The sequence below is a fragment of the Fistularia commersonii genome, chromosome 13, assembly GCF_037954325.1.
Source record: "Fistularia commersonii isolate RoL2024-O1a breed Wild chromosome 13, RoL_Fcom_v1.0, whole genome shotgun sequence".
Taxonomy (NCBI): domain Eukaryota; kingdom Metazoa; phylum Chordata; class Actinopteri; order Syngnathiformes; family Fistulariidae; genus Fistularia; species Fistularia commersonii.
The window spans coordinates 14235001-14262100 of record NC_141296.1 but is presented as its reverse complement, the minus strand read 5'-3'; the positions used below and the strand labels follow the sequence as shown (position 1 = coordinate 14262100).

At 47.3% G+C, this 27100-nt stretch overlaps 1 protein-coding gene across 1 annotated transcript in view; it reads right to left on the bottom strand.

Moving 5' to 3' along the window:
• fat4 (FAT atypical cadherin 4) overlaps window positions 1-27100 on the bottom strand; it is a 119051-nt gene that overhangs the window by 91442 nt on the left and 509 nt on the right. Inside the window, exon 1 of the mRNA XM_086158249.1 lies at window positions 22303-27100. This exon is cut by the window's right edge and continues 509 nt beyond it. Coding sequence (XP_086014375.1) covers window positions 22303-27100 — 4798 coding nt within the window. The remainder of the gene's footprint in view (window positions 1-22302) is intronic.

Below are 27100 nucleotides of genomic sequence, written 5' to 3'. Positions count from 1 at the left end.
GCTTCGACCTGTTAAAGGGGACGGGCGACTTTTCCGAGTTTCCCGAATGATCTCCAGAGGTCAAAGGTCGCGAGGGGCTCTGAAAGGTCGAAGGGTTAAAGTTCATCCTCCACCGTTTAAGTTCTTATTTTTCTCATTTATAAAAAAAAAAAAACAACAAAAAAAAACCGAGTCGTCCGAAAAAGAAAAGAAAACTTGTGGGTGTGCCTTTTGTTCCCTGAGTTAATGTCACTAATCCGTTAATTCCTTCTGTTTGGTATGCTCTTTAAATCTGTGTGCAAGATAACAGATTTAGCTGTGCGATAAATAACCCCGGATCCCTGGATTAAGTGAGATTGACGCAAAAACAAAACAAAAAGGTGTGCTCACTTACCCAGGTTTAGCCCGTGAAAGCGCAGACTCACGGCTCAAATCAGATTTTTTTTCTTTTTTTAGGGACAATTTCGGGGAACCCGACCAATATATCCATCTCCGTAAGACCGCCGCCCTCCCCCCCGACTTCTCCCCGCATTGGACGCTTGTCCAGGCGAAGCCCACATACAGTATTTATCGGGAGAGAAACGGAGCCGGGGTTTACTTCAAAGACCGGCGTCGATAAAACCGACCCGATAACCTTTGACCTAGATTAGCGTGCCGCGTCGCTGACGGGCGGTCGGGACTCTTGGGCTTGAACTTGGAAAAATCAACTCAAAGGCAGAGAATCTCACTGTTTTTTTCTTTGTGTTTGCATAAAACAGTCAATGAGGATCCAGGTTTAATTCAAGCATCTAGAATGAATAGAATTGGAATCACATAAAAAGGAAATTAAGCTTACTATCAATTTGATCAACAAGTGTTGTTGACGGCAAAGCTGTCAATGGATGTCAATGGGCGAGAACCGAGGCGCGAGACTGTTGCTTGAAGCCGTTGACGGCAGGGCTTGAAAGTGGGAAAACGACGCTACGTCAGCGGCGAAAGGGAGATTTGACGCAAAGTCAGTTTCGGTCACGCTAGCTCGGGCGGAGAGGTTGCTGTCAACACGTGGGTTGCGTTTGAGGTGGAATGATCCAACAAACACCAGACTCCGTAAGGGCAGGTCAAGTGTTGCAACACGAATCAAGTCCGGCTTAATGTTACAGCTTAAGTCCGAGCCGTGACGTTACTGAACCCCGGTCAAGATTTTGCAAGTTTAAAGCTGAGCAGAACCCGACTGTACTATTAATACATCGTGACACTTTTCCGATTTCATTTCACAGAGCCGCTGTCAGTGAACCAATTTAAAATTAAATAAAAAACACATTTAATACAAAGCAACAGGACAGCTGCTCACGGAGTGACATTTTAAAGCGGGGATTTTTGCGACTCCGCAATTTGAAAGGATCCTTAGTGACTCCCTGTGCATTCTATAATATGTTTTATATTGCGAGCACGAATAACGACGAATTGCTGCTCGACCTGGGAAACCGAAAATAAGATGTAATGTTAAAGAGCAAGTCATCTGCAAGTCATCTGTATATACACTGCTCAAAAAAATAAAGGGAGCGCTTAAAAAACACATCCTAGATCTAAATGAATGAAATATTCTTATGAAATACTTTGCTCTTTACACAGTTGAATGTGCTGACAACAAAATCACACAAAAATGATCAATGGAAATCAATTGTATCAACCCATGGAGGTCTGGATTAGGAATCACACTCAAAATTAAAGTGTAAAAACGAACTCCAGGCTGATCCAACTTTGATGTAATGTCCTTAAAACAAGTCAAAATGAATCTGTGTTGCTTCCTGAGTGGACACTATGATTTCACACAAGTGTGATTGACTTGGAGTTACATTGTGTTGTTCAAGTGTTCCCTTTATTTTTTTGAGCAGTATATTTAAGGATTTAAAGACTCCCTGTCGACTCCCTGCATGATGAGGCTTCATAATCATCGCAAGAATCGGCTATAAAACGGGCAGCGGGCGTTTCTTTACGCAAACCTAACGTGCAAATACGTTTGGTCCTTATCGATGAAGATAGTTCCAAATAATTCAAGCCTGAAAACATAAATGTCACTGTGGTGTTTTCTGTTTTTTGTTATGTCTTTGTGTTTTTTTTTTTTTTTTTTTTTGGGGGGGGGGAGTTCAATATATGCTTCGCACATCAATCTGGATAATTTGCGATGCTCAAGGCTGGCGGGCAGATTCCCCGCATTCTCTGAATCGCCGGTTTGGGTTTCCACTCCGAGCCAGTGGCGTCGAGTAGATGACAGCGGCGGGAAATTACGGCCAAAAAAAAAAAAAAAAAAAAAAAAAAGTCCCACAACCCCCCCGAAAAAAAAAACCAGACGAGAGCCGCCGCATTGTTGGAGTCGGAAGCGAGCGAAATGAAGATGACAAACAACCCCTACGCTCGGAGGTGATGCGCCTCAGAGGCCGGACAATGAGACGGCGACACCTCTGCAGCCACTTGACGGAGTGAAATAAAAAAAAAAAAGCGGGAGACAGGGAGGGCATGGAGGGGGGGGGGTTCTGCTTGAAAGAGGGTGGGAATGGCACTCGAAGCCAGAATGGGAGACACAAGCCTCTCGGCGGCAGCGGCCGTCAAGTCGAGGGGACACAGGGGCTTCTGTTCCCATTCAGCTCTTTGTGTCGCGGCCGCTCTCTTGTTTTTCCTCAGCAAACCGTGGGTACAATGAAGGCGGCATGCCCCACCCACACCCCCGACCCCCACCCCCCCCAAAAAAAAAAAAAAAACACCACCCCCACCTCCACCCGCCAATGGCTGTCAATACCGGACCTATCAGACCCTGAATGGCCTAATCAGCCTTCCCATGAAAATCGAATCAATGACGCTCCGGTTTCCCCCTCCACCCCAAAACCCTGGCAGTCGCTCTCATGGGGGCCGTGTGGGGAGGGGGGGGGGGTTAATAGGTAAAACAGAAGTTTTCATTCTCCTCCATTCAGCTCTGAGGGACATCAATGTTTAAAAAAAAAAAAAAAAAAAATTAGATGGCGGATGAAGGTTTGACATGGTTTTCCGAGACGACGCCGGGAATCCAGAGACGGCTTTGGAGCGAAACTCTTTAGCTCCAGCCTTCTGACCCAATCAAGTGGAAGAGAAGACGGGCTTTGTCCACCTTGGCCCATCCGAGAGAAGTTACGGAGGTGGGGGGAGTAAAAGGGGGAGCAAGAGGAAAAGAAATGTAAGGATTTTGCCAAGCGTTTGTCACGCCTTAAGGACTGGCTTAGTCAATCGCTGTCAGATCAAGAAGACAGAAAGAATAACAGCCGTATATAAAAAAAAAAAAAAAAAAAAAGAAAAGAAAAGAAACACTTTCTCTCGCGGCCAAGTCAGGAGAGCAACCCCCCCCCCCCACCTCCGCATCCCCCCTCCCCACCCACCCAAGCCCACAGACAGAATTACACAGTTACTTTTTAAAGGATTTGCATTTAAAAGATTTCGTCGGGGCCCTGAATGCGGACCGTTTCCCCGCCGCCGCCAGCGATCGCTGCCGCCGACGACCCCCGTGTCCATAGAAACACAAGAAAAGGTGGAAAATTCAGTCCGCTGCACTTTAAATGACTTTATTAAAGTGTCACTAATCAGACGTGAAAGACACAGGGTTTTAGTGTTTGGGCAAACGTACAGAAAAAAAAAAAAGCTTAATGACCTGTTAAGAGCATTACTCTGAAAAGACTTGTTTATGTCTCATTGCACAATAGACAAAAAACTATTCCTTAAAAAAAATTAAAACCCAAAATATTCAAGGAATTCAACTTGTGCTTACAGTGAAGCGGACCAGTTGTTGTAATAATCCCTTAATACCTGTATTTTATCTGGTTTACGAAGCCGTTTATACAAACGATCGGAGCTCAGCGAGGCATTTCAGCCCGCTTCCGTTTGCTTATTTATTTTATCGTTCAGACGGATGCGCCGCATCCAGCGTAAAAAAACGAAATCCTCGAAACCAGACGACGGCGGCGAAAGCCGTCCAAATAACCGTCGGCGCTCACGGAAACATAATCCCGCATTACCGCTTCTTCTTCTTCTTCATCGAACAAATTAACGATGATAAATAGGTGATTCAAAAACATTCTGGCAAGCGTTCCCTCCGAGAGAAAGCCACATTCCTGAGCAGAAAATTGCTACCATTACAGCGTAATGGGATAACAACCCCGAGAATAATCCCTCGCTAACAATACCGAGGTCTGAAAAGACTTCGCCGGGGGGGAGCGCCGCGTTCTACCGCCGCCGACCGCCGATGTAATCTCCGCTCAATGGAGACCCGGAGAGGCAGCCTCCGCGTCGGGGTTCGTAACCCCACCCCGAAATCCATCCACCCGTCCATCCTCAATTCCACCTGAGATGCCGGACGCCGAGGCGTTGGATCGGAGGGGGATCGGAAAGAGATGAAAATCCGAATCGGCTGCCAGAAGCCGGGGAGTTTGGTGGCGGTGCGGGTGGGGAAGGGAGGCGTTAGATGGGGTGGGGGATTTTAGATGAATGAAAACGGAGTCTCTGATCTTCCGAGCCGGCGTTTCCTTAATAATATTCACCCCGCACCCCCACGTGAATTGGTGCGGGACTGTTTTCTGCGCTAATTCCCGCGCAAACAATTCATTAAAGCGAGCGTGAACTGATGTATGCCGAGCGGCGGGGAAAACAACAAGATCAACAATAGGGTTAATGATGTCGTGGGGCTCGGGGGGGGCAACGTGTGCAAATTTCCCCGATATAAGGAATATCAATGGGGTAAAATGAGACTTCTTTTTTTTTCTAACAAAGCGGATAGGATGTGGGACGACCCCTAAACTCATCGTCTTCTCCTTCATCTTGGCCCAGTTCCAAAGACGAGGCGACCCGCCCCAGATCGGAAATCAGTGACGGATCCGTCACCGGGGAAAAGCGACACTGTCCTCTGCAAATTCGCCAGCGCAAACTCGTATTTAAACATTAAACAGATCAAGCGGGTATCTGGGAAAACACACTGAAAAAGAGAGGTTGAAATTAGCATAATTTGGCTTCTTTTTTAACTTTTTAATAGGCCAAATTTAAATGATAATCTTTAATGCCACTTAGTTGTCCTCATATGAGGACAGTCTGGTCAACTACAACTTTTTTATCACAAACGATATGTTTCGGGATCTATAGTTTACATAATTTTTAATCATTTATCCTGTTTTTGATGTTGACATTCCATTGTTGCAAATCTACAACATGTTCCAAAGGGTGAAAAAGTTTTATTTTTGGGAAGTAACAATTTTTTCATTTTTTTTTTTTTTTTTTTTTAGAAACACCTTAAAACTAAAAAAATCAAAAAAAAATTACATTTCAAAACAAATAAATAAACAAAATTAATTTGATTATTCAACAAACCAAATTTGATGTTTCAGACCCCTTCAACTTCACCTACATATATATATATATATATATATATATATTTTTTTTTTATTTATTTATGAATGTATTTATTTATTTATTTTAACATTCATCGCACAGAAGTTCTCACAGAGACAAAAAATTCCTTGGATTCTGTCGACGAGAAGCACATACAGATGTGCAGTAAATTCAGGGATAGGAAAAAAAAAAAAAAAAAAAAGGAGGCAGCTTCGATGTCAAATCCACTTCATATTTCAACAGTTGCCCTCTTAATCATCGGGCCCTCGGGGGAACAAAGGAGAGGGAGATATACTATTCCAGGCCTGGTGGGAGAGCGCCAGACACCAGAGAGCGTCGTGTCCGTGCAGCCGCCATATGTAAGGCGTACGCTGGGGGCCGATGGGGCATTTGACAGTCGGGGGGGTCAAACTGGTTCCATATGACCACAGCTGGCATTACTGAGAGCCCAGCGCCGTTATAGCTTCTCAGCTGGGCCGCGGGGGGGTTAAGGTGCGTGTGTGTGTGTGTGTGTGTTGGGTGGTGGTTGGTGTATAAACGCTAGGAATAAATCTCGAGTTTCAAAAGGCAGTTTGACATTCGACGCCCCCGATTCTGCGACTGATGGATACGAGTTTTATTTTGAAAAGGAAAAACAAAGATGGCACCGCGGGACCAATAACGACTTTGTGTCGACCCCGACTCCCCTTTACCACCAAAAAATAAATCGTGTGTTTCCCCGATGGAAGAGTAACTAAAAAATCCCCGTCAAGAGACGGGAAGACGCTCTGTCACACCGTCTTTTTTTTGTCACAACAACACCTGTTGTTCCAAGACATTCTTACACGCAAAATAACGGCACTAACGCTGCAATACAATCTCCTATAAATGTTTTCTTTTTCCAGGGCATCTCTATTCTTCGGGAATAATTTGTTTTCAGTCAGCAGACCCAAAGACTTGGCAGGGTTTCTGCCTGAGTTTTACAAGAGTTGAAAAACAATCGTGAAATAACATTCGATTAAATCCGATCACATTAAGTCATAAGATGTTTTTTTTTTTTTTTTTTCTGAAACCGAGATAAAACTGTCAAAGTCGTTTCTCTTTTCACAACCCTGAAAGCATTCAACACGACACTTCCTCCTCCTTCCTATATCCTTTACCCGTGTAGCCTCGCTCTGCTCGCGATCTGGAATATACGTCCGAAACATCATCCGCCCCGTTAGCTTTAGCCTCTTTGCTAACTGTCCCGCTCCCTATTTTTGCAGCTAACCTCTGGAAGAGGCTCCCAGACAGGAAAGGCAACCCATCGGGAAAGACGTCTCGGGGAAAACGGCTTGTTAGCGTGTGCTAAGTTGCGGTAAAACATCAGGGTTCTGCTTCATATAGAGCTTTTTATGATGCTAATCGCGCCGGCGTGGACGCCCGCTCCCAGCTCCCCAGTGGCGTGCAGGGTGGGTCTTTCCAGGAAAAGCAGTGGGATACGGAGTAGCGCTCTGTTGTTTGGTAGCACGCGGCGCTTTTTATCAGAGCTCCTTTGGTGAAAAACAGCTGCAGGTCCAAACCAGGTCGGCGGGATAGAGAACACAACAAAAACAAAAAAAAAAAAAAAAACGAAAAAAAAAACGAAAAAACCTCCCCCCAAAATGCCGGAGAACAATCGGTGTCAAGGATTTTAGTTTGCTTGGATTTAAAGCCCAACTGTCACCCTCTCGGACTCCTGGTGAGCTGATCTCGATTTATTCCCTTTTGGTCTTTTGAGAAAAGGCAATGTAAGCAAGCAAGAGAGATAATGGGGTTCCATTAAAAAATGAAATGACAATCAATTAAATTATAATATAATAAACAATTTACACCGATATGCGTATTGACATTCTTCCTGGATCGATGCCCAAACAACCAATCATGTTATTGATGGCGTTGTCTAAAGACGACGCCATCGCCGTTGTCTGTTCTTTCGAAAATCGCGCTGCAATGTTATCATAACGGTTATCACACGTAATTACCAAACACACTGACGTTCGGGTACAACTAAAAGCCCGAAGGATGCCGTTCCGAAGGTTTTTGAAGGTAACCGGAGCTCAGATTTAGCATCCGCGCGTCGTAAAACATCATCAGTCGAAAATGAGAGTATGTTGTTTTTGTTGGCGCCAGGTTTATTAGTCTGTGCACGTCTGAGTGTTTGAAAGGGTCTGTTTTTCTTCTTTAGGGTCTGGTTTTTTATGTTCATATCATGGCTTATTGTGAGATACAACAAACCTGTCAGTAAAAATAACAAGGTTCTCTTTTTTTTTCCACACTTTCCTTTTAGATATATTTTTCAAAATATCCTGTAAACTATAAATCTACCAAAAGAGTACAAATATTCATCCACTAAAGCCTGAGTAAAAAATAAAAACGTAGGGAGAGGAAAAAAACAAAAACAAAAAAAAAAAGGTAAAATAATTAGAAAATATTCGTATTTTTAATATATTTATAAAAATAACAAAAATACATTAAAAAAAAAAATATATATATACAAAGAGAGAAAGAGAGAGAAAAATAATATAGAGAAAAACAATATATTTAGAAAAACTAAAAAAATTTTCGAACGAGAGTGTTTAAAAAGGTGAGAGTGGAGGAGCAGCTCCGTCCAATCAGAGAACAAACCGCGACTGCTTTACGGCCTCTTGCCCGCGGCGAGGCATGATGAGAAGTAATAACCACATCATTACCAACGGAGACTCGGCGTTGTCAGATGTCAGGGGGATAAAAGAAACACGCGGGGGTTCACACTCGGGCTGCCAGTCTACAGCACTGCTGGACACACACAAACACACACACACACAGACACACACACACACTAACATTTATCAGAGTTTTGAAGCAAAACCACACTTTCTTAAAAGAGATCTCACACATACACACTTTTATGAGACACATGGAGGCAGTTCTTTAACAGCCAAGAGAAGAGTCAGGGTCAAAGGTCATGTGATTCATTTTCGGTGGCAACCAGAGTGCCGTTTCGTCTCTCTGTGTTTTGCATCGTCAAAAGTCGCGATACCGTGTTTTTGTTTAGCTTTCCACGAACACGGCCTCCCGCCGCCTGGACTCTCTGACGATGGATTTGGAATCGACACACAGATTTACAGCGGAACTGGAAAATAAGTAAATAAAGGTGACTAAAATGACATTCAAGGAATGTCTTTTTAAACATTGCAATTATGTCACTGACGTCAATTTCGACCGAAAACATTTCCTCCGCACCGGAGAAGCCGGGGGTTGATGCAACGCTATCGGACCTTGATGTTTTCCTTCAGCGTGAAAGATACAAAATCGCCGCCGTTTCCTCGCTTTCTCTCTCTCTCTCTCTCTTCCTCTCCTCCTGCACGCCGCCTTCAGACCCCCCGCCATCCCTCCCACTCCCGGCAGGAAATAGAGATATAATGTAATATGGGATCTGCCTCGATGTAATACAGTGTCTTGGGAGGGAGACTTCATTACTGTCTGTCTATCAAATACAGCGCAGCCAAGTTTACACAGCGTCCGATGATTCATTTTCTGTTCACTCCTTTTTTTATTTTTTTCTTTAACGTTCAAAATTTTTATTCATGCCAAGGTTGCCCGGGCAGGATAACCTGAGAAAAATGAGACCGGGGGGAGCGCCAAGATTTGACGGATTATGCAAGAAAAGCCCCGGTTGATGATATGGCGGATGTAGATGTAACTGTCAAACTGGCGCATGTGCACAGATGCTGATGGAAAGTGTTGAAAAAAAAAATAAAAAATTGCGATAATACAATAAAAGTGCAATGAAATTAAGCCATTTGACCCCTAAATTAAGAAAAAAAATAAAGCTCGTCCACTAATATTTTTTTTTGCACTTTCAGGGTGAAGAGAAGAGAAGCAGGCTCTCCGAAATCATGTCAACGTCGCTCCAGCTGGGACGCCATCAATGCTACGAGTGTGTGTCTGCAACAGGGATGCCTGCGTTGTTTCCCCTTGTGAGCTACTTTTTAAATGACCATGTGAAAATGATCTTTACGTGTAAATTGCTATATCTCCTGAGTATATTTAACACAATAAATGTTTGGGGATCTTGCATAACTGCATGAACCCTTATGGCACACTACAATCGTACTTTTTTGGTAAATACCTTATTCTGATGACTTGAATGGAGTCAGCAGTTGAAGTTAGCGGGGAGAAAAACGACCGCCGTCTTGACAGCTGGGATTTTCTAGTTCCTTCACCTTTTTGCTTCTCGGCTCACCTTTCGGAGGGAAGTCGGCGTCGTGGTTTTTATGAACGGTCTGAAAACGCCGCTCCGCATTTCCCTTTTTCGGTAAAGCGATTGCAGACCAGGAGATGGGGCGAACGCACTTGACAAATAACATGGTAAAAAAAAAAGTCCACCTCCCATTCCGTATGGAGGTGATAGAAGTTTAGAAGACATAAATCGGAGGCTAACTCGCTAGCTTGCTAAAACGCGCCGTTATGTGCACGTTTGCTGTGACGCCTGTGTCAGAAAAATGTCAGATTGGACAAACCGACTGTCAGTCAAGTGAAATATCTCATAGCTAGCCTGACGTCTACGTTTAATGCCAAGCGATCTCCCCACACTACCTTTGATCGATCTGTAGGTCGCGATTGACATATTGGGCACATCTGGTCGACAAGATGAGGTGCAACTCATCGGCGGCCAATGAAAATCTGGCGTTTCCAAGCTAACGTGAGAATGTGTAGACTTCAGAGCAGCAGTCCGCGGATCGGATTTACACATCAAGACTTCCTAGATCCACAAAGCGAACTGGCCCAGGATTTTGGTCCTGCCGCCTCCAGTTCCACAGCAACCTGCTACTCGAAACGCTTGTTTGAATTACACTCATTTTTCCTGACATGCAAAATCCATATTGACACCGTTTCTTTTCGGTAACCCTGGCAAAGAATAGAAATTCTTGGGAACCAAAGCTTGTACTTTTCCATCATTCGAACCCTTAATAAGGGATTACTTGCATATCGTATAATTCGTATAAATAAACAAACCTTTAGCGTCTTAATCAGTCTCGAATGTAGGGCAAATTGTTTGCAGCCCCCAAAATATATGAAAAACAGTCTGAGTTATAGTGGATCAAATTTTATTTATCAGTTTTCAAGTGAGATGATTGACAAGTCGGTGCGGCTCAAGTTTTGCTCTAAAGCTCATATTTGCGAATATTTTCTTGGATTTTTAAAATGAATATTGCCAACCTGTACCTTTGGCTAGCGCGTGCTAGCCTGGGAGCACAACCAAGAAAACTGTGTCAGTGCACAAAACCGCAAAGGGTGTGTCGCGCGACTATTGCAACTTGAAAACCGTGGAGCTGAAGGAGAATCTCCCCAGCTTTCCTCCAGAACAGCTATTGTCTTGGAGACCACAAGCTACGTTCCTGAGACGTTGCCACAACATCGCGGAAGAACCACAGCCTTTCAGCGCAGCTGCTGTGGGTAGAGTGATGAGCGGGCGATTGGCCAGGATGTGTGTGTGTTTGAGTGTGTGTGGGTTTGTGGATGTGTGTGTGTGTGTGTGTGTGTGTGTGTGTCGGGTCCAAAACCCCATGCACCTGATAAACTTCGGCCATATTGGATCCGGAGCTGCTACATGAAAATACCCTGCTGGCTAATAATGAACTGATCAATAGGGAGGGAAATATTGGAAATATTGGTTTATTGGTTCATTCATTCATTCATGAAAAATGATAAATTATTTAAAGATTAATAACTAACAATTACAAACTGAAGAAGCAAATCTCATTCTATCCCGTGTTATTTTATCATTTATTTTCAGATTCAATTCTATTTTTTTTCTTTCTCCATCCTATACTACCTTTCCTCTCCACTTATTTCCTTTGCTCTCTTAATCTTTCTGTTATTTTCCCTTGATTTCCTTACTTTTGCCCCTCTTTCCTTTCCTGCCTTCTAGTTTCTTTTCCTTTCCTTTCCTTTCCTTTCCTTTCCTTTCCTTTCCTTTCCTTTCCTTTCCTTTCCTTTCCTTTCCTTTCCTTTCCTTTCCTTTCCTTTCCTTTCCTTTCCTTTCCTGTCCTTCCCCCCCTTTTTTTTTCCTTTAGTTTCCTCTCCTCTCCTTTCTACCCATCCTTCGCCTAATTTCTCCTTCAAAATTTAGCCTTATAGGCTGGAGTCCGTGCACGAGTGTGCACTGACAGAAAAGAAGAAAAAAAGAAAACAGAAGAAGAAGAAACACAAAGGATCGCAAAGATGGGGTCGGCGGACGCCATGTTGGCTCAGTAAATTTAAAAACAAAAACAAGGATCCGGCCAATCGTTTCATAACAGTTTCTGCCTTTCGGATGAAAGCGGTGCCATAATGACATCTGAAATGAAAGAAGAAGCATATAGCCGGGTTTGCCTTCACACTTTGTTTCTCAAAAGCTAAATACGATAAGCCTTATTTTTTGTTTGTCTTTGTTTCAGAAATTAAAGCTAAAACACATCAGACCAACTTTGTGAACCGGCAATCCTGCTGGAATTCTTTTCAGTAAGATGGGGACGTTTTTAAAGGCCAAAACTACCATTTATTTTCCCGAGAATCGAAAGCAGCTGCGAATCGGACGCGATTTCGGGGGCAGAAAAGCAAAAACTTGAAAACACGGACCCATTAAAAAAAGACTGGCAAAACCCATTCACGCAAAAGAATTAAGAGGAGAAATACATTTCACGAAAGGTAAAGCTGGTAGAAACTCGAGTCGGGGAACCCGCGGGAGCTGCAGCTCATCTCCTGATGGAAAACTCATAAAATACAAGGGGGAGATAACAATAACACCGCTTCTCCTCCTCCTCCTCCGGTGCCAGTCTATCTCTCCTCGTCTCCTACCTTCGAGACTAAGCCCTCCTCCTCCCTCCGTCCTCCCTCCGTCTCCCGCCGTGCTCCTAAATTATCCGTCCGGGGCTGTGGGAGATATAAGCCCTTCCTGCCTCGGGTAGGACGGGCTCGGGAAAGGGGGGGGTTTTCGGGGGTCACTTGCCTCGCCGCAAACCAGAGGAGCACAAGGGAGCCATGGGTGCGGAGGTTTTCCGTGCAGGAATCAACATCTTCTCCACCTTGAGAAGGTGTAAAAATAAACGGGGGGGGCGTGGAGGGGAAAGTCAAAAAGAAGCGCCGGGCGTCTTCCGTCTTTTTTTTTTTTTTTTTTTTTTTCTCGTATTTTCTCGAAGGCCGAGCCTCGCCGAACAATGGAAACTCGCGGCGGCGTGTTTTCCTGCATGTGCTCCGGAGTGTTTGTTGACGCTGGAAAGCTCGGCGAGTCACGTGGCAGAACAAATCATTCCGTACCAGCGATCTGTTATTACCGCTGAGACGTCGAGCCAAAATCAACTCTCCCGCTCCCCTTCTACCTCTGTACTCCCCCACCGAAGCGCCGCAACCCAACCCTCATTTTACAAGAGAAAGTAGTGGAACTTTTTCTTTTCCAAACCTGGACGGAGTTGGGTGTACTTTATGGGCTCAGTGATGAATTCCCTGGGATGCAGTCACACTCTAAACCCCCCTCCCCCCGGCAAAAGATTTATTTCCTGGTCTAGCGCTGGGTTTTGTGGGGTGGGAGGGGCACAACCAAAAACAGACAACTGGTGAGCTTTCTAAAAATTACTAGCAATCAAGCGGCCGAGGGACTAAAGATATATATATGTATAGGTGAGACTGCTAAAAAGTTCACGTTGCACTATCACGTCACACTCTGTGTGTGTGTGTGTGTGTGTGTATAATACGGAGGAACAGCTCCCAGCAAATGATGCATGGCAATCACAGAAAAAGAAAAATGTATGCGATATCAAAATAAACCCCGATGATGCAAAGCTCTACTGAGCGCGCTCGGCTCCGGCTGCTCTCATTTATTATTCCGGTCCAAGTCCCTTCATCGACGGTGTACGAGATATTAAAAAGGGAGGGGAATGAAAAATGAAAAAAAAAGGAAAAAATAAGTAACGGAGGGTGGCAGTTGATTTAGCTTTAGCTAAGCTACATCTATTTTTGAGAGTTAAAATAGGCGTAAACATTTGTTTTAACCTTTTTTTTTTTTTTTTTTTTTTTTTTTTCCTTAGTTATTTAGAAATTTCTTACTAATTTTTTGGCCTTTTCTTAATATTGTTCAGCCTTCAGGTACTTTTTAAATTTATTTTTTTGGAATATTGTTACAGATTTTTCAATTAATACTTGATTTTTCAGCTCATCCTTTTTTCAGTGAATACTACACATCACACGTATACATTTATATCTTTTATACTCACTTTTGTGTTTTTTTTTATTAAATATTTTTGTTTTTATTTATTTACTTGCTTTATTACCGCTTGGAACATGAAACGTTCATTGTTGACATTTGAAGGAATTTCCTGCCTTTTTTTTAATTTACTGAGCCATTTCCCATTATTATCTAAATGAAGGTCTTAATGTTGATCACACTGCAAGGGTTAATAAGGAAGCAGAGTCCCACCCTAAACACTATTTCATCATTTTGACGACGGGGGGATCTTTGGGGGCTGTTTACAGTGGCGATGGGATGGAATTTCCTCACCCTGAATTCTCACTTTGCCGCAGAAGACAAATACAATCAAGGAAACAAAGCAGACCAAATTCCACTCCGGGCCATTGTTTAGTTTGCATTTTCATTTTCGCCCCTCTATTTGGGATCAGTAGGAACAAGATTAGAGTGTGTGTGTGTGTGTGTGTGTGTGTGTGTGTTTGTGCGTGTGTGTGTGTGTGTGTGTGGAGGGGGTGGGACGACACTCAGAAAAACATAATCAGAAAATCAGCGCAATCCTGCACTAAATACACAAGAGATCCACACCAATAAACAAGAGGGAAAAAAAAAAAAAAGATTCCCCGACGGCTGCTTCACCTGAATGGTACGATCCAGAATATCCCAAAAGTTCATTGCCGGTGTGTTTGGTGGTAAATTTTGGGATTGTCACCCCTCAACCCGACTCAGGTCTAAACAGACGCCATTTTTTTGAGTAGTAATTTGCAGCTGAAGGCTGAAGACAGAACAGCCTCCATCCAGAACCACACGGGCCAAAATGGAAAATAAATAACGTGGGCTTTATTACATTATGGGGACTGACTCCAGGACAGCGAAGGGCTTTGTTACATTTTTTTTTTTTTAATCCAATAAAATCAAAATCAAATCAGGTTACGTTGTGAGTGTTTGGCAGCTGAGGAATTACTATAAAGTTTGAGATCACAGTTTAATAACCTCCCACTGACTTGACATATTTAATTCCATATTATAATTTATCTGTTATTATTATTATTTTTTTTTTTCCTACTTTTCCTTACTATAATTTCTTTGTTTCTTTTTTTTTTTTTTAAAGTGCTACAAATACTTATTTTCTGTTAGATTTCTGACCACGGCATTAGTGTGAGTGAGCACTGTATGTTTGTGAATGGGTGAGCGCTATTTGTAAAACGCTTTAAAACCACATATAGGTGGATTGACGTTTAAGGCGGAACTGTTAGACATGACATTACATTATATTACAGTTTTTTGGCAGACGCTTTTATCCAAAGCAACTTACAAAAAGTGCTATTCAGTCGCCGAAGATTCGAAGTACCTGTATCCGGAGGTAAATAGCCATCTCAGAACCATATACATACATACATTAATTTCTTTCTTTTTTTTTATTTTTTTTATTTTTAGATTTTTTTTTTTTTTTTTTTTTTTTTTAATTTCCTTTTTAAGATTTTTTAGATTTTTTTTTTTTAGATTGTCATCGATCCTCGATGAATCATTTTTCAACACCAGCGGCCGTTCGCTCGGGTTTAAATGAAGAATTCATTAAACCAACAAGCGGGCAATCGAAGGGAAAAATCACACCACGGCTGCCGAATTTGTCTAATCTGCCACTAAAACGCTTAAGTGAGCACGTATGAATGTTCCGACTCCCGTCCGGCCGCAACGTTGGAAGGTAAATGACTAAAACTGACTGGTGAGTTGTGGCCTTTATGGATAACCACTAAAATAAAAATGAAAGAAAAAAAAAAAAAAGAGGGTCTTGAGCCAACTTGGGGCTTGGCTTTACTTTATAGAACATGGCACATCAGAACAATCTGACAACATTGAGAACATTCTGACCTTTCAGTCATTATTGCTTTTCCAGTCGCAGCTTTTCTGATTTTCTGATTGGAAAAGTCAAAACGGCAAAATGAAACACAGCTTGTTGCTTCGGCCGGAGCCAAACTTTTCTCACCAGCTATTCCAGTGAGTAAAGCCTTTGAACAGGGGGAAAAAAAAAAAAAAAAAAAGAAATTCAATTTCAAATTAATTCGAACTGGAAAAACCTAACAAGGTGCCACAGTATAAATGGACCAAGACAAACAGTAACGATCGTGTTATAAACGGACAACATAATCCGTGTCTTACTGTGTTTCACCAGAACCCGAGTCAATTAGGTGCTTGGACGATTTTATTCAATAACAGACGCAAAATACCCAACAATCGAAACGCCTTAAAACGAGTTCTTCTGAGCGGGGTTGTATTTTAAAGTCCCTCCCACCGCTCGTGTGAACCTGAACCTCACTTGCGGTCAGCGTGCGTGCATGTGTGTGTGTGTGTGAGTGTGTGTCCCTGGCAGCGTTCCCCCGCGCACGTTTACGCATGAACGAATGTTTATTCAAGTTTTACGGCGACTGCGTTGTAAAACCGGACAGGCGCTCTTCTCTCCGAGCGCCCGGTTTGCTCCCACGAGATTTCTCGCCGGAACGACCACCTACCGGGAGACTGGGCGGATATCTCGCCTCCACGGTTTCATTTTTTTTTTTTTTTTCCAAAAGCATGACAGACCAGATTATCGTGTGAATTACAATCCAGGTTGCGTTGGGACAAGGCCTCGCTAAGATATCCGTTCATATCCGTGAAAAGAACACATCATTCCGACGTAGCATGTCGGAATGATGCAGCTGTTGGAATGAACATGAACGAATCGACCGAGCTTTCATTTTTTTATCGGATTCTTTCTCTCTTGCCCTTCGAAGGAGAGGTAAACTTAAAAAAATACCGTTTGCGATTTTTTTTTTTTTTTTTTTTTCCGCGCAATCGAAGTCCAGTTCTGTCCGATCCCATTGGACGATAAATCACCAAAATCAGAAAATGGTTGCACTCTGTGACCCTCTGACATGGAACTGAAACATAATTCGATCATCCACGTCGTGTTATTGTCGCCCGCACGTAACCAAGGAAACCCGCGGGTCCGGCGTCTCCCTTCCCACGATTCGGCTTCTGACCGTCACGTCCGATGGCCTAATCGCTTCCCCTCTCCCCGACGGGACGCCAAAGCTGGTGGGAAGCTCCACTTGGACAAAGCGTGGCGGACAACTTTGAAGTTCCTCATCGGCAAGATCTTATAACTCAGGAGGAGTCACGCCGTATACAGGCGGCTTCCCGCTGCTAAACACGCGAGCGGCGGCATCTTAACATAAGGGTTGCACGGATTTCTCCTCACCGACGAAGATCAACACTCTCCAGGGTCAAGTATGCGTCACATGACCTAGAGATGCTGCCACTTCAACAATGAACTGACTCTCCGGCAACTTTGAAGAGACCCTACCAACGGGTTTGTTGTGACGACGGGGTGCGATTAGATATTCGGTATATTATGCGGCTTTGGTGGCAAAACATCTCAGAGATGAAGATGTTGAGGTTCTCTTTGGGAGTGACCAGGATGGATAGGATCAGGAATGAGTCTATCAGAGGAACAGCACATGTTAGATGTTTTGGAGAGAAGGTCAGAGAAGCCAGACTGAGATGGTTCAGTCATGTGCAGAGGAGGGGTGGTGAATATATTGGTAGACGAATGCTTGAATTGGAGATCTAGAGGAAGACCAAAGAGAAGATTTATGAACGTGAATTATACGGGGGTGCAGGACATGTATGACTGAGATGGTTTGAGCACGAACACTCCTCTGTTCATGTGCAAACCATGGTGAAGATCTGGGTAGGAGGTTGCTGAAGGCTGAGCTACCAGGCATGAGGTCCCGAGGAAGACCAAAGAGAAGATTTATGGACGTAGTGAGAGAGGATATGAAGGTAGTTGAGGTGAGAGAGGAGGATAAAGAAAATAGGGTTAGATGGAGAAAGTTGATTCGCTGTGGCGACCCCTGAAGGGAAAAGCCGAAAGAAGAAGAAGAAGAGGTGGCAAAACATCTAAAACAGACAGTTCACCGCGGCCTTTCACGAATCGGCTGATCTGTCGATTGTAAAGTGAATCGCGGTTGTTACTTCCTAGCAGATCTGGTGTCTTTGCGACTCTCTGGTCCTCTCACCTCGTCCCTGCGGCCGCCGACACACTGCAGGCCTCTAATAGTGCGTTTGCTTCTTTTCAACAGGCCACTTAGTCAATCTGCCAGTTGCCTGTGAAGGGATACGTACGAGCTGCAGCTGCACGAGGAGCTGGATCGCGCAAGGAGGAAAATGTGAAAAAAAAAAAAGGAAAAAGAGGAAAAAAAAATCATTTTAAAAACAAAAAGTGACTGATTGCTTCTTGCTAATTATCATCCCGACCGGCTTAAAAAATGCAGCGGTCGCTTTTGCGAACGATGCGGTTTTGACGCGCGAAGGTGCAGAAACGGTCACCTTCCAGTCGTCCGACCCGCTTGGGATTGGACCTTCTTGACTCCGGGTTTTGAGCGACTTTGTCTAGCTTTTACCCGCACCTCTCCACCGCCGCCGCCGCCGCCGCCAAACTCAATCTCCTCATTTCTAATATGTCTTTCTCTGCAGCTCTGCAGATTAGGTGCTCTTTCCCACCTGCTTAAGAACTCCCGCTGCCGCCTTTCCCTTCCCATAATACCTTGCAACGCTGTCTGGGATTTTCAGAACCCTCTAAAACAAGGTCCTTAAACCCAACCACTCCTCTTCCTCCATTCCCACAGTTCCCAGTAACGGCGTGACATATCCAGAGCCCTGTCAGAATCCCCCACCTACCCCGCCATCCATCCTGTTTCTCTGGGCGCTTCTACTGTACGCCGTGACCCTCGCCGGCGAGGAGCGGGGCGGTTGCAAGAGGGAGGGCATCTGTACGCACTCCTAAATCTGCCAAGGCGAGAGGCAGGCATCGAGAAAAAAAAAAAACGAAAAACAAAACAAAAGCCCCCTGAACTGCAGGCCCCCGGAGGCAGCGCAACACTTTATCTGCAAAGGCAAAACAAAGGAAGGCCTGTTGAACGCCGACTGTGTTTACTTTCGGGGGGCGGACGAGGGGGGACGACAATGCCTTGAAGAGGAGGGGAAGGCAGCGACTGATGTGGCACTCGAGGGTCTCTCTACAAAAAACACCACTTCATTTTGATTCACAGTGGGTTTAAGAAAACAAGCCAAACAGTAGAGTCTATATTTCTACGCACCCCGGCCCGCCGCCCCCTCCTGCTCAAACCCACCGACCCTTTGGGGAGGATGAAAAACATTGAATATTTTCATTTGGTTCTTTAATATTCTACTATGGATTTCCGAATCTCGCTTTCCGATCGATCTGATTGCGCAGGATCCCGAAGGTTTGTAATCGTATCTTCCGAATTCCGCGGGCGTTTGCGGCTGTTTGTTGTTTTTAGCATAATATACATTTTAAAAATGGAATATTTTTTTCTAAATGTTATGGCTATCTGAGGCTTAACATTTCACAGTATCCCAGAACCATGGGGAAAAAAAAAATTGAAATTGAAATACGGGATTGAAATAGATCGTTACCATTCATGTCTGTGACCTCCAGAACACTAGGGGGCGCAGCGGGTTTCTGAGTTTTGCTTAACGGACGTGCGGGAAGCCGCAAAAAAGGGCCAAGATAAGAATTTTATCGAATATATCACTGATGTAGAGAGCGAGGCCCGTTCGCCCGACGGCCGAAAAACCAATCGGTCGATTGTAGCGCGTATCAACAACGGGCAATTCGGGGTCTTCAATGAACCCACGTCGTATTAACGTAGAAGGAAACTCACAAAGACACAGGGAGAAGATGCAAACTCCACAAAGAAAGGCTCCCAGTCGGAAACAAACCGGTTGTCTCTTGTTGTGAAGCAGAAGCATTCTACGTATTCCATAAGTAGACTTATTTAGGATCGGTAAACAAAATCGTTTCTTCTATTCGCGATAATCGCGACGTATTGCTCTCTCGCTGGGCTTTTATTTCCTTACACAGCCTGTCAATAAACAAATCTCTTTGGGAAATCGGCGTCCGAATCTGGAAGGGAAACAATACGGTGAATTACGTCTATTTAAAAGAAAAACTTTACAGCCTAAACGGCGTGTCAGGTTATCTGAAAAACCCCCGGCAGGAGTGATAAACACCGACGATAATCGCCGGGTGTCCCGGCAGTTTGTCAGACGAGGATTAAACTGTTCGACTTGTAGTCGAGGCGCCATCTAGAGTTGCCAGACTAATCTGGACAGCATCCCCGTGCACTGGGGGATAAGAAAATAAAGATAAATCCCAGAAAATAATCTTTGACTGTTTAAACATCTGACAACAGCGCAGGTGGTTTTTTGTTTTTTTTTCATGTATTATTCATTTCTTCTCCCCACCTTTGTGGACAACTCACACGACCAGGATGAGCTAAAAGAGGAGCCGACGCTGGAAGGGTTTCATTCAACGCCGAGATGAAAACTCTCAGGATGCGATGAATCTAAACTTTGAATGAAACGAAAAAAACATCCTCCGCCGCGACACGAACGGCGGTCTGGTTTCCATAACAATGGGTGAATCCGCAGCCAAGGCGCCGTTTCCGTATCTCTTTTTTTTTTTTTTTTTTCTTTTCCAGCCGATTCACAGGAGGAAGAAACAAAATCTGCAGGGGTGACAAAGTCATCATCTCGCCGCAACCCAGTTCCACTCTGAAGCCGCCGAGGCGGATCGGCGAACTGGCCTGCGTCTAGCTTTGGGGCGATTACGCAGACCGTCTGACGTCCAAAATCGTCCAAAATACGAATAGCAACTGGTCGTTACACCACCCGAGGTCGGGAGACGCGGAAGGACAGCAGGGGCGGTCCAGATCGCTTGCGTCGATAAGGTCTGTCGCGGGGAACACCTTTTATTTATTTTTCACGTTTCCCTAAACAGCTCGCGTAACATGTAGCTGGGGGAAGGAAGAGGAGCCCGTTTCTCCTCACGCACCCAATCAATTGGGAAAATGGGAAATGGGGAATGTGACGGGGTCGCAACCCCAGGGATGAAAATAATCCTCCAGTCGCTACCGGGTATCTGTTGTATAAACACAGCGCTGAAAAAACATTAGTCTAAGTCCGGAGGTTTACACAGTTGCGCCGCCATGCGTTCCGAGGTTCTGTTGACAGAGCGGAGATACAAACACCGCGACCTTCGGGGTTTTGTTGAGAGGTATATAGAAATAAAGACGCCATTTAACCGCAAACGTACTCTTTGAATGAAAAAAAAAAGAAAAAAAAGAAAAACACCCAAGGCTGCGTCGCTGAAAGTGGAAGGTCATTTGAATTTCTTCAACTTATTAAATCTCACGCTTCTCAGAGCGGAGAGACCCGGCCAGGTATGTTAAAGTCATCTCGCCGAAGGGTGAGAAAGTTCAAGCTGAGCATGAAAAGCGGCGAGGAGCGAGCAAGGTTCTGGGAAGCGAGTACCGAGGCGCTGTGTTCTCTCATTAGCGGAGTCTGCAGGAAAAGAGATTTTGCCATTTTTTTTTCCCCCCGGAGCAAAACGAGGGAACATTCGATATTCCGATGCCGGCCGCAGCGAAATCTAACTTAGCTAACGTGATTTTGTTGAGTAATCCCTGCTTTCAACGGCCGGCGAGCCCGTCTGGGGCTGAGCGATTGTGACGTTCGGTTTCATTATCCCGTGGCTTTCGAAACGCGTCGATCGGGAATGTTCGAGGCGTCCCGAACTGTCCTACGGGGCATTTCTGAGCACCGTCGCCGCGGCGACAAAGGCACTATCTGCGTCGTAAAGTCTGCAAAAACACGGCGTTCCGAGTCCTGTTTCGAATTTTCAAAACAAAAAAAAAAAAAATCACATTTGTTTTTCATTTGACTAGCAGCTAGATCTTAGCCAACCAAAACTGGCTTCGGGATCCCTGCATTACGCCGGGGTCGGGGGAAGAGCGGGGGAGGAAGAAAAAAAAAAAAAAGGTGTATCCCATAATGCAAACACTGATAGAGCTTGAGTTTCCTCTCCCGCATCTTTTCACAGAGGCTCAGGAGGTCACCGGATTTTAATGGTCACTTATTGCCCGCCGAGCGGTTCCTGGTGGTATAACGGTAACCGGGACCACCCTGCCGCCAAAACGGCCCCGGGGCTCAACGGCTCAGAGTAAAACTGGCACCGACGAAGAAAACCCGCACCTGAAATCTCTCGCTTTTATTTTATTTTTTTAACTCCAAACCATTCAGCCGACCGTCCCGGCTCGAGCTGATTTGTGTCAACAAGGAGGAAAATTAAAAGCCCCCCCCCTTTTTTTTATGTTTGGAAAGTTAGTAATATTCACCGATAAGAATATTTCAGAGGATTTTGAGCGCATGGCTTGAGATATTCATTTCCCTTTTTCTCTCAGACTTCAAATAATAAAAGGGGGCCACATCGGAGGTTGTGTTTTATGGGCTGCGTGTTTTTGAAAGAGGGATCAATGGAGGCGTCACGCCAGGGGAACCAGATCGCCCCGATCGCATCCAAGAAAATGATTACTTAATAACGTGGAGCCTCGCTTAGACGCGGGATTGAATTAATGAGCGCACGATGCAGTAGGTGGCTCTGCAATTTTTTTTTTTTTTTTTTTTTTTTTGACCTGGACGGTCTCTCGTTCCGCTTTTTTTTTTTTTTTTTTCCAGCTCAGATCTTGATCTCATTACGCTGACTTCATCCAAACCTCCCCACCAAGTGCCAGCACATGAGTTCATGCCCCCGTCGCTGCCAGAGACATCATCTCGAACCCAAAGGAATAAATACATTTCCGCGGAGGTTCAGACAGGTTTAGTGCGGTACTCACCTCGGCGCGTTGGGTTCTGGGTTGGCTGGCGTCGGCTTCGATAGCGTACACGTCCAACAGGTAGAGGTCGGAGCCTTGCTCCCTGTCCAACTCCGCCGCCGTCTGTATCACCCCCGTGTGGCGCCCGACGGTGAAGAGACGTCCGACGGCCGTCCCGCCGCAACGCACCGCCACGATGAAATACTCCACTTTGGTGGCGGAGCCCCGCGGGCTGGAGGCGTCCAGGGAGATGACGTTGGTGCCGGGCGGCTGGCCTTCTTTCAGGATGGTGATGTACTTCGGCTGGGTGAACACGGGGCCGTCCAGGCCTCGGAGGATGATGGTCATGTCGGTTCGGGAGGTCCTGCGCTCGCTGCCGTGGTCGGTGGCCGAAACCGTGAGCGCGTACACCAGCCGGGACGGTACGAGCTGAGAGGCCAGCCGGATATCTCCGCTGTACCTGTCCATGATGAACGTGTCGGAGTCGCCTTCCACCAGCTCGTACTCCACCTCCCCGTTTTCGCCCTCGTCGGGGTCGAACGCCACCACCGTCGTCAGGATGGAGCCGATGACGATGTTGGGCTCGGCGACGAGGGCGTTCTGGGACACGAACGTGGGCACGTTGTCGTTCTGATCCGTGACCCATATCGTGACGTTTTTCAAAGCGAAGCGGCGAAACTCGGCCGGAACCGCCAGATCGCTGGCTTTTACGGTCAGCTCGAACAGGTTGGAGAACTCCCTGTCGATTTCCTTGTTGGTATAAATGAGCCCCGAGCTCGGGTCGATGCCGAAGTGGTTCCCTCTGGGAATCTGCCGAACGATGGAGTACTCCAGCTCGCCGTTTATGTCGGCGTCCGTGTCGTGAGCCGCGATCGTCATCACCGACGCCGAGATGGGAAGGTTCTCCTGGATGGATTTGAAAACGTCGCCCGGGGAGAACACGGGCGGGTTGTCGTTGAAATCCCTCACGTGGATAATCACGGGGACGGTCGAGGAGCGGGCCGGCCTGCCGTTGTCCTTGGCGGTGATGTTGAGTTTGAAGAAAGACTGGGTTTCGTAATCCAGCCTTTTAAACAGGAAGATGCTGCCGGTGTTGGGGCTGATGCTGAATGTCCCGTGATTGTTCGTGGCCGTGATGCTGTACGTTATCTCTGCGTTCTGGCCCGAATCGGCGTCCGTGGCGGTCACGGACGCCACCAGCTCCCCTATCCTCATGTTCTCCAGGACGTCGACGGACAGCGAGGACTTGGGGAAAGACGGGGCGTTGTCGTTCTCGTCCATGACGCTGATGCTGAGCAGGCAGGAGGAGGAGAGGGGCACGGCTCCGGAGTCGACGGCGACGATTTTCAGAGAATAGGAGGACGTGGTTTCGTAGTCCAGCTTTCCCACCAGGGTGACCTGACCCGAGTCGCCGTCGATGGCGAACCGCCCGTCCTCGTTGCCCTCGTGGAGACGGTAGTGGACCAGGCCGTTTTTGTTCTCGTCCACGTCGGAGGCGGAGACCCGCAGCAGTTGGGTCATGTTCTGGGCGGACTCCGAGATGGAGGCCTGGTAAATGTCTTTGGTGAATTTAGGGGGGTTGTCGTTGATATCCTGAATGTAAACTTGCACTTTGGCTTGGTCCCTCAGGGGCTTGGGGAGGCCCTGGTCCGACGAGAGGACGCTGAAGCTGAAGACGGCGGCGCCTCTCTGTCTCATGAGCGACTCGCGGTCCAGCCGAAGCGTGCTGGTCAACTCCCCGGTGATGGCGTCCAGCTCGAAATTGGGCTGCGGAGTCTCGAACGCGTATCTGACCTCGCTGTTGGGGCCGAAGTCCTTGTCCACGGCGAAGACCGCCCCGACCAGGGAGCCTCGCTTCTGTTCCTCCTCGAAGCGAAACACGTAATTGGTGCTGTTGAAGAGCGGACGGTTGTCGTTGACGTCGTCCAGGATCACGCTGACGTTGACGGTCGCGCTCAGCGGCTCCACCGCTCTGTCCGTGGCCACGACCACCAAGTCGTACCTGTCTTGCACCTCTCGGTCCAGCTCCGATTTGATGTACAGCTGCCCGTCGGGAAAAATGCCGAACACGTCGCCGGTGTTGCCGCCGGCGATGTCGTACGTGATCTCCCCGTTGAGGCCCGAGTCCTTATCCGTGGCCTCCACTTTGAAGAAGCGGCCGTTCACGGGCTCCGACTCCGAGATGACGACCTCGTACGAGAGCTGGTCGAACAGGGGCGAGTTGTCGTTGACGTCGTAAACGCTTACGATGAGGACCAGGCTGGAGGTGCGCCTCGGGACCCCCGCGTCCGAGGCCAGGACCTCGATCTCGTAGGAACTGGCGGTGACCTCCAGCGGCCCCGTCAGGGTAATGAGTCCGTGCTTCTCGTGGATGTGAAAAAGGCCCCGGGGGTTTTTCCTGAGGCCGTAGACCACCGCGCCGTTCGCGCCCGTGTCGGGATCCGAAGCTTTCGCCTGGAATATGACGTGGCCCGTGTTCCAGTTTTCCACCGCGCTCACGTGCTCCACGCTGTGCATGAAGCGGGGAGCGTTGTCATTCAGGTCCTTGACGGTGATGTTGACGAAGGCCTCGCCCGTGATCTCCCCTGCCCTGGCGACCACCTTCAGCTGATAAAACCCCCGCTCCTCTCGATCTATCTGGCTCAGCGCCGTGATCTGACCCGCCGCGTTCACGGCGAAAACCCCCCTCTGGTCCCCGGAGGTGATCAGATAGGAAATATTCGCGTTCAGGTCCACGGTGGTGGCCGACACCGTGCCCACCACGGTGCCCGCGCCCACGTTTTCGAACATGACGAAGCTGTAGACCTTCTGGCCGAAGACGGGCGGATTGTCTTGCGTGTCCAAGACGGTCACGGTCACGATGGCCTGGACGTCGGAGCGCAGGCCGCCGCCGTCCGCCGCCGTCACCTGCAGCTGGTACGCCGTTTTCTCCTCCCGGTCCAGGGGCACGACGGTGGTGATCTTCCCCGTGCCGCTGTCGATGTGGAACTTGGATGCGTCTCCGGCCGTGATCACGTATCTCACCGTGCCGTTCCTACCCAAGTCGGGGTCGGTGGCCGACACCGTGGTGGCGTAAGAACCCGGGGGCTCGTTCTCTTTCACGTTGGCGAAATACTGCACCGGGTAGAACACCGGCCTGTTGTCGTTGATGTCCCTCAGGGTGACGTTCACTTTTCCGACGGAGTGCAGAGGGGGGCTGCCTCCGTCCGCGGCCTTGACGTGGAGCAAGTAGGAGGCCCGGTCCTCCCTGTCCAGCTCGGAGGCCGTGCTCAACCGGCCCGTCGCCGCATCCAGGCGAAACAACTCCCGGACGCCGGCCGGGGTCTCGGCGTCGAACGAGAACCCGACGGTCCCGTTGGCCCCGAGGTCATCGTCGGAGGCGGAGAGAAGCACCAGCTCGGTGCCGGAGGGGGCGTGCTCCACCAGGGAAACGTGATACGTGCTCTGCGCGAACGTGGGCACTTGGTCGTTCACGTCGGTGATGTTGACGATCAGCTTGGTGTAGGAGATTCTGGGCTGCAGCCCCTGGTCTTTGGCGCTGATGTTGAGCACGATTTCCGACGCTATTTCTCTGTCCAGCAAAGCGGCGCTGGTAACCAGACCGCTGTTTTCACTGATGGAGAACCAGCCCAAAGCATTTCCAGACACCAGGGAGTAGCGCAGGTTGGCATTCTGCCCGGAGTCACCATCTGTTGCGGAGACCCCTTTAATGTAGCTGCCTTTCGGTATGTCTTCACTGATATCTACTCTGTACAGTGTTTCCTGGAATATGGGCGGGTGATCGTTGATATCATTCACAAAAATAACCAGGCTGGCGAAGGAGGAGCGGGCCACGGGTTTGCCGTTGTCCGACACGGACACTGTGAGGTTGTAGGAGGAAATTCTCTCTCTGTCTAACACGCTGGCCACTTTGATCAAGCTTAAATTGGGCACAGGAGACGTATGCACTTCAAAGTGCCTCTGCTCGTTGCCTCCCAAGATCGAAACGGATATGTTTCCGTTGGCCGCAGGGGAGTCCGAATCCGAGACGGTGAGCAGAGCCACCACCGTGCCGATCTGCGCGTTTTCGTCGACGGAGGCGAACTTGGACGTGGTGGGGAAATATCTAAACTTCACCACCGGGTCGTTGTCGTTGACGTCCAGCAGTTTGACGGTCGCCTCCGTTCGGCCCGACAGGGAGGGCACCCCGTTATCGACGGCGTGGATCGTCAGGGAATACTCCTTCCTGCTCTCGTAATCCAAAACCTCCTTTATCGTAATCGTACCGGCCTTAGGGTCGATCTGAAAAGGCGTTCCCTCGTCTAGAAAGTACCTGATTACGGCGTTGGCTCCCTCGTCCCGATCCGAAGCTGTGATCCGCAGGATGTCGGAGCCGACGGCCGTGTCCTCCGGCACGCTGGTCTGATACTGGTCTTGCTCGAAAACGGGCGGGTTGTCATTTATATCTTGGATAGTCACATTCACCTGCAGGTAGCCAAACTTTTTGGGGTCCCCTTTGTCCTCCACCTCGATCAGGAGCTGGTAGAAGGGAGCCACTTCCCTGTCCAAGCCTCCCGTTGAAACCAGGTGCAAGAATGCCCCCTCTCCGCTGGGGTTGACGGTGATATCCAGACGGAATTTCCTCTCCTCGTTGCCTTTCACGATCCTGTAGGTGGTGTGATCCACCCCGTTGCTCCCGATGTCCGAGTCGGTGGCGGTGTCCAGGATCACCTGCCGCCCGCTGCTGGCGTCCTCCTTGAAGGACACCACGATCGACGCGTCCGGGAACACCGGCGCGTTATCGTTCATGTCCAGCACCACGATCCTGACCTCGGTGGGG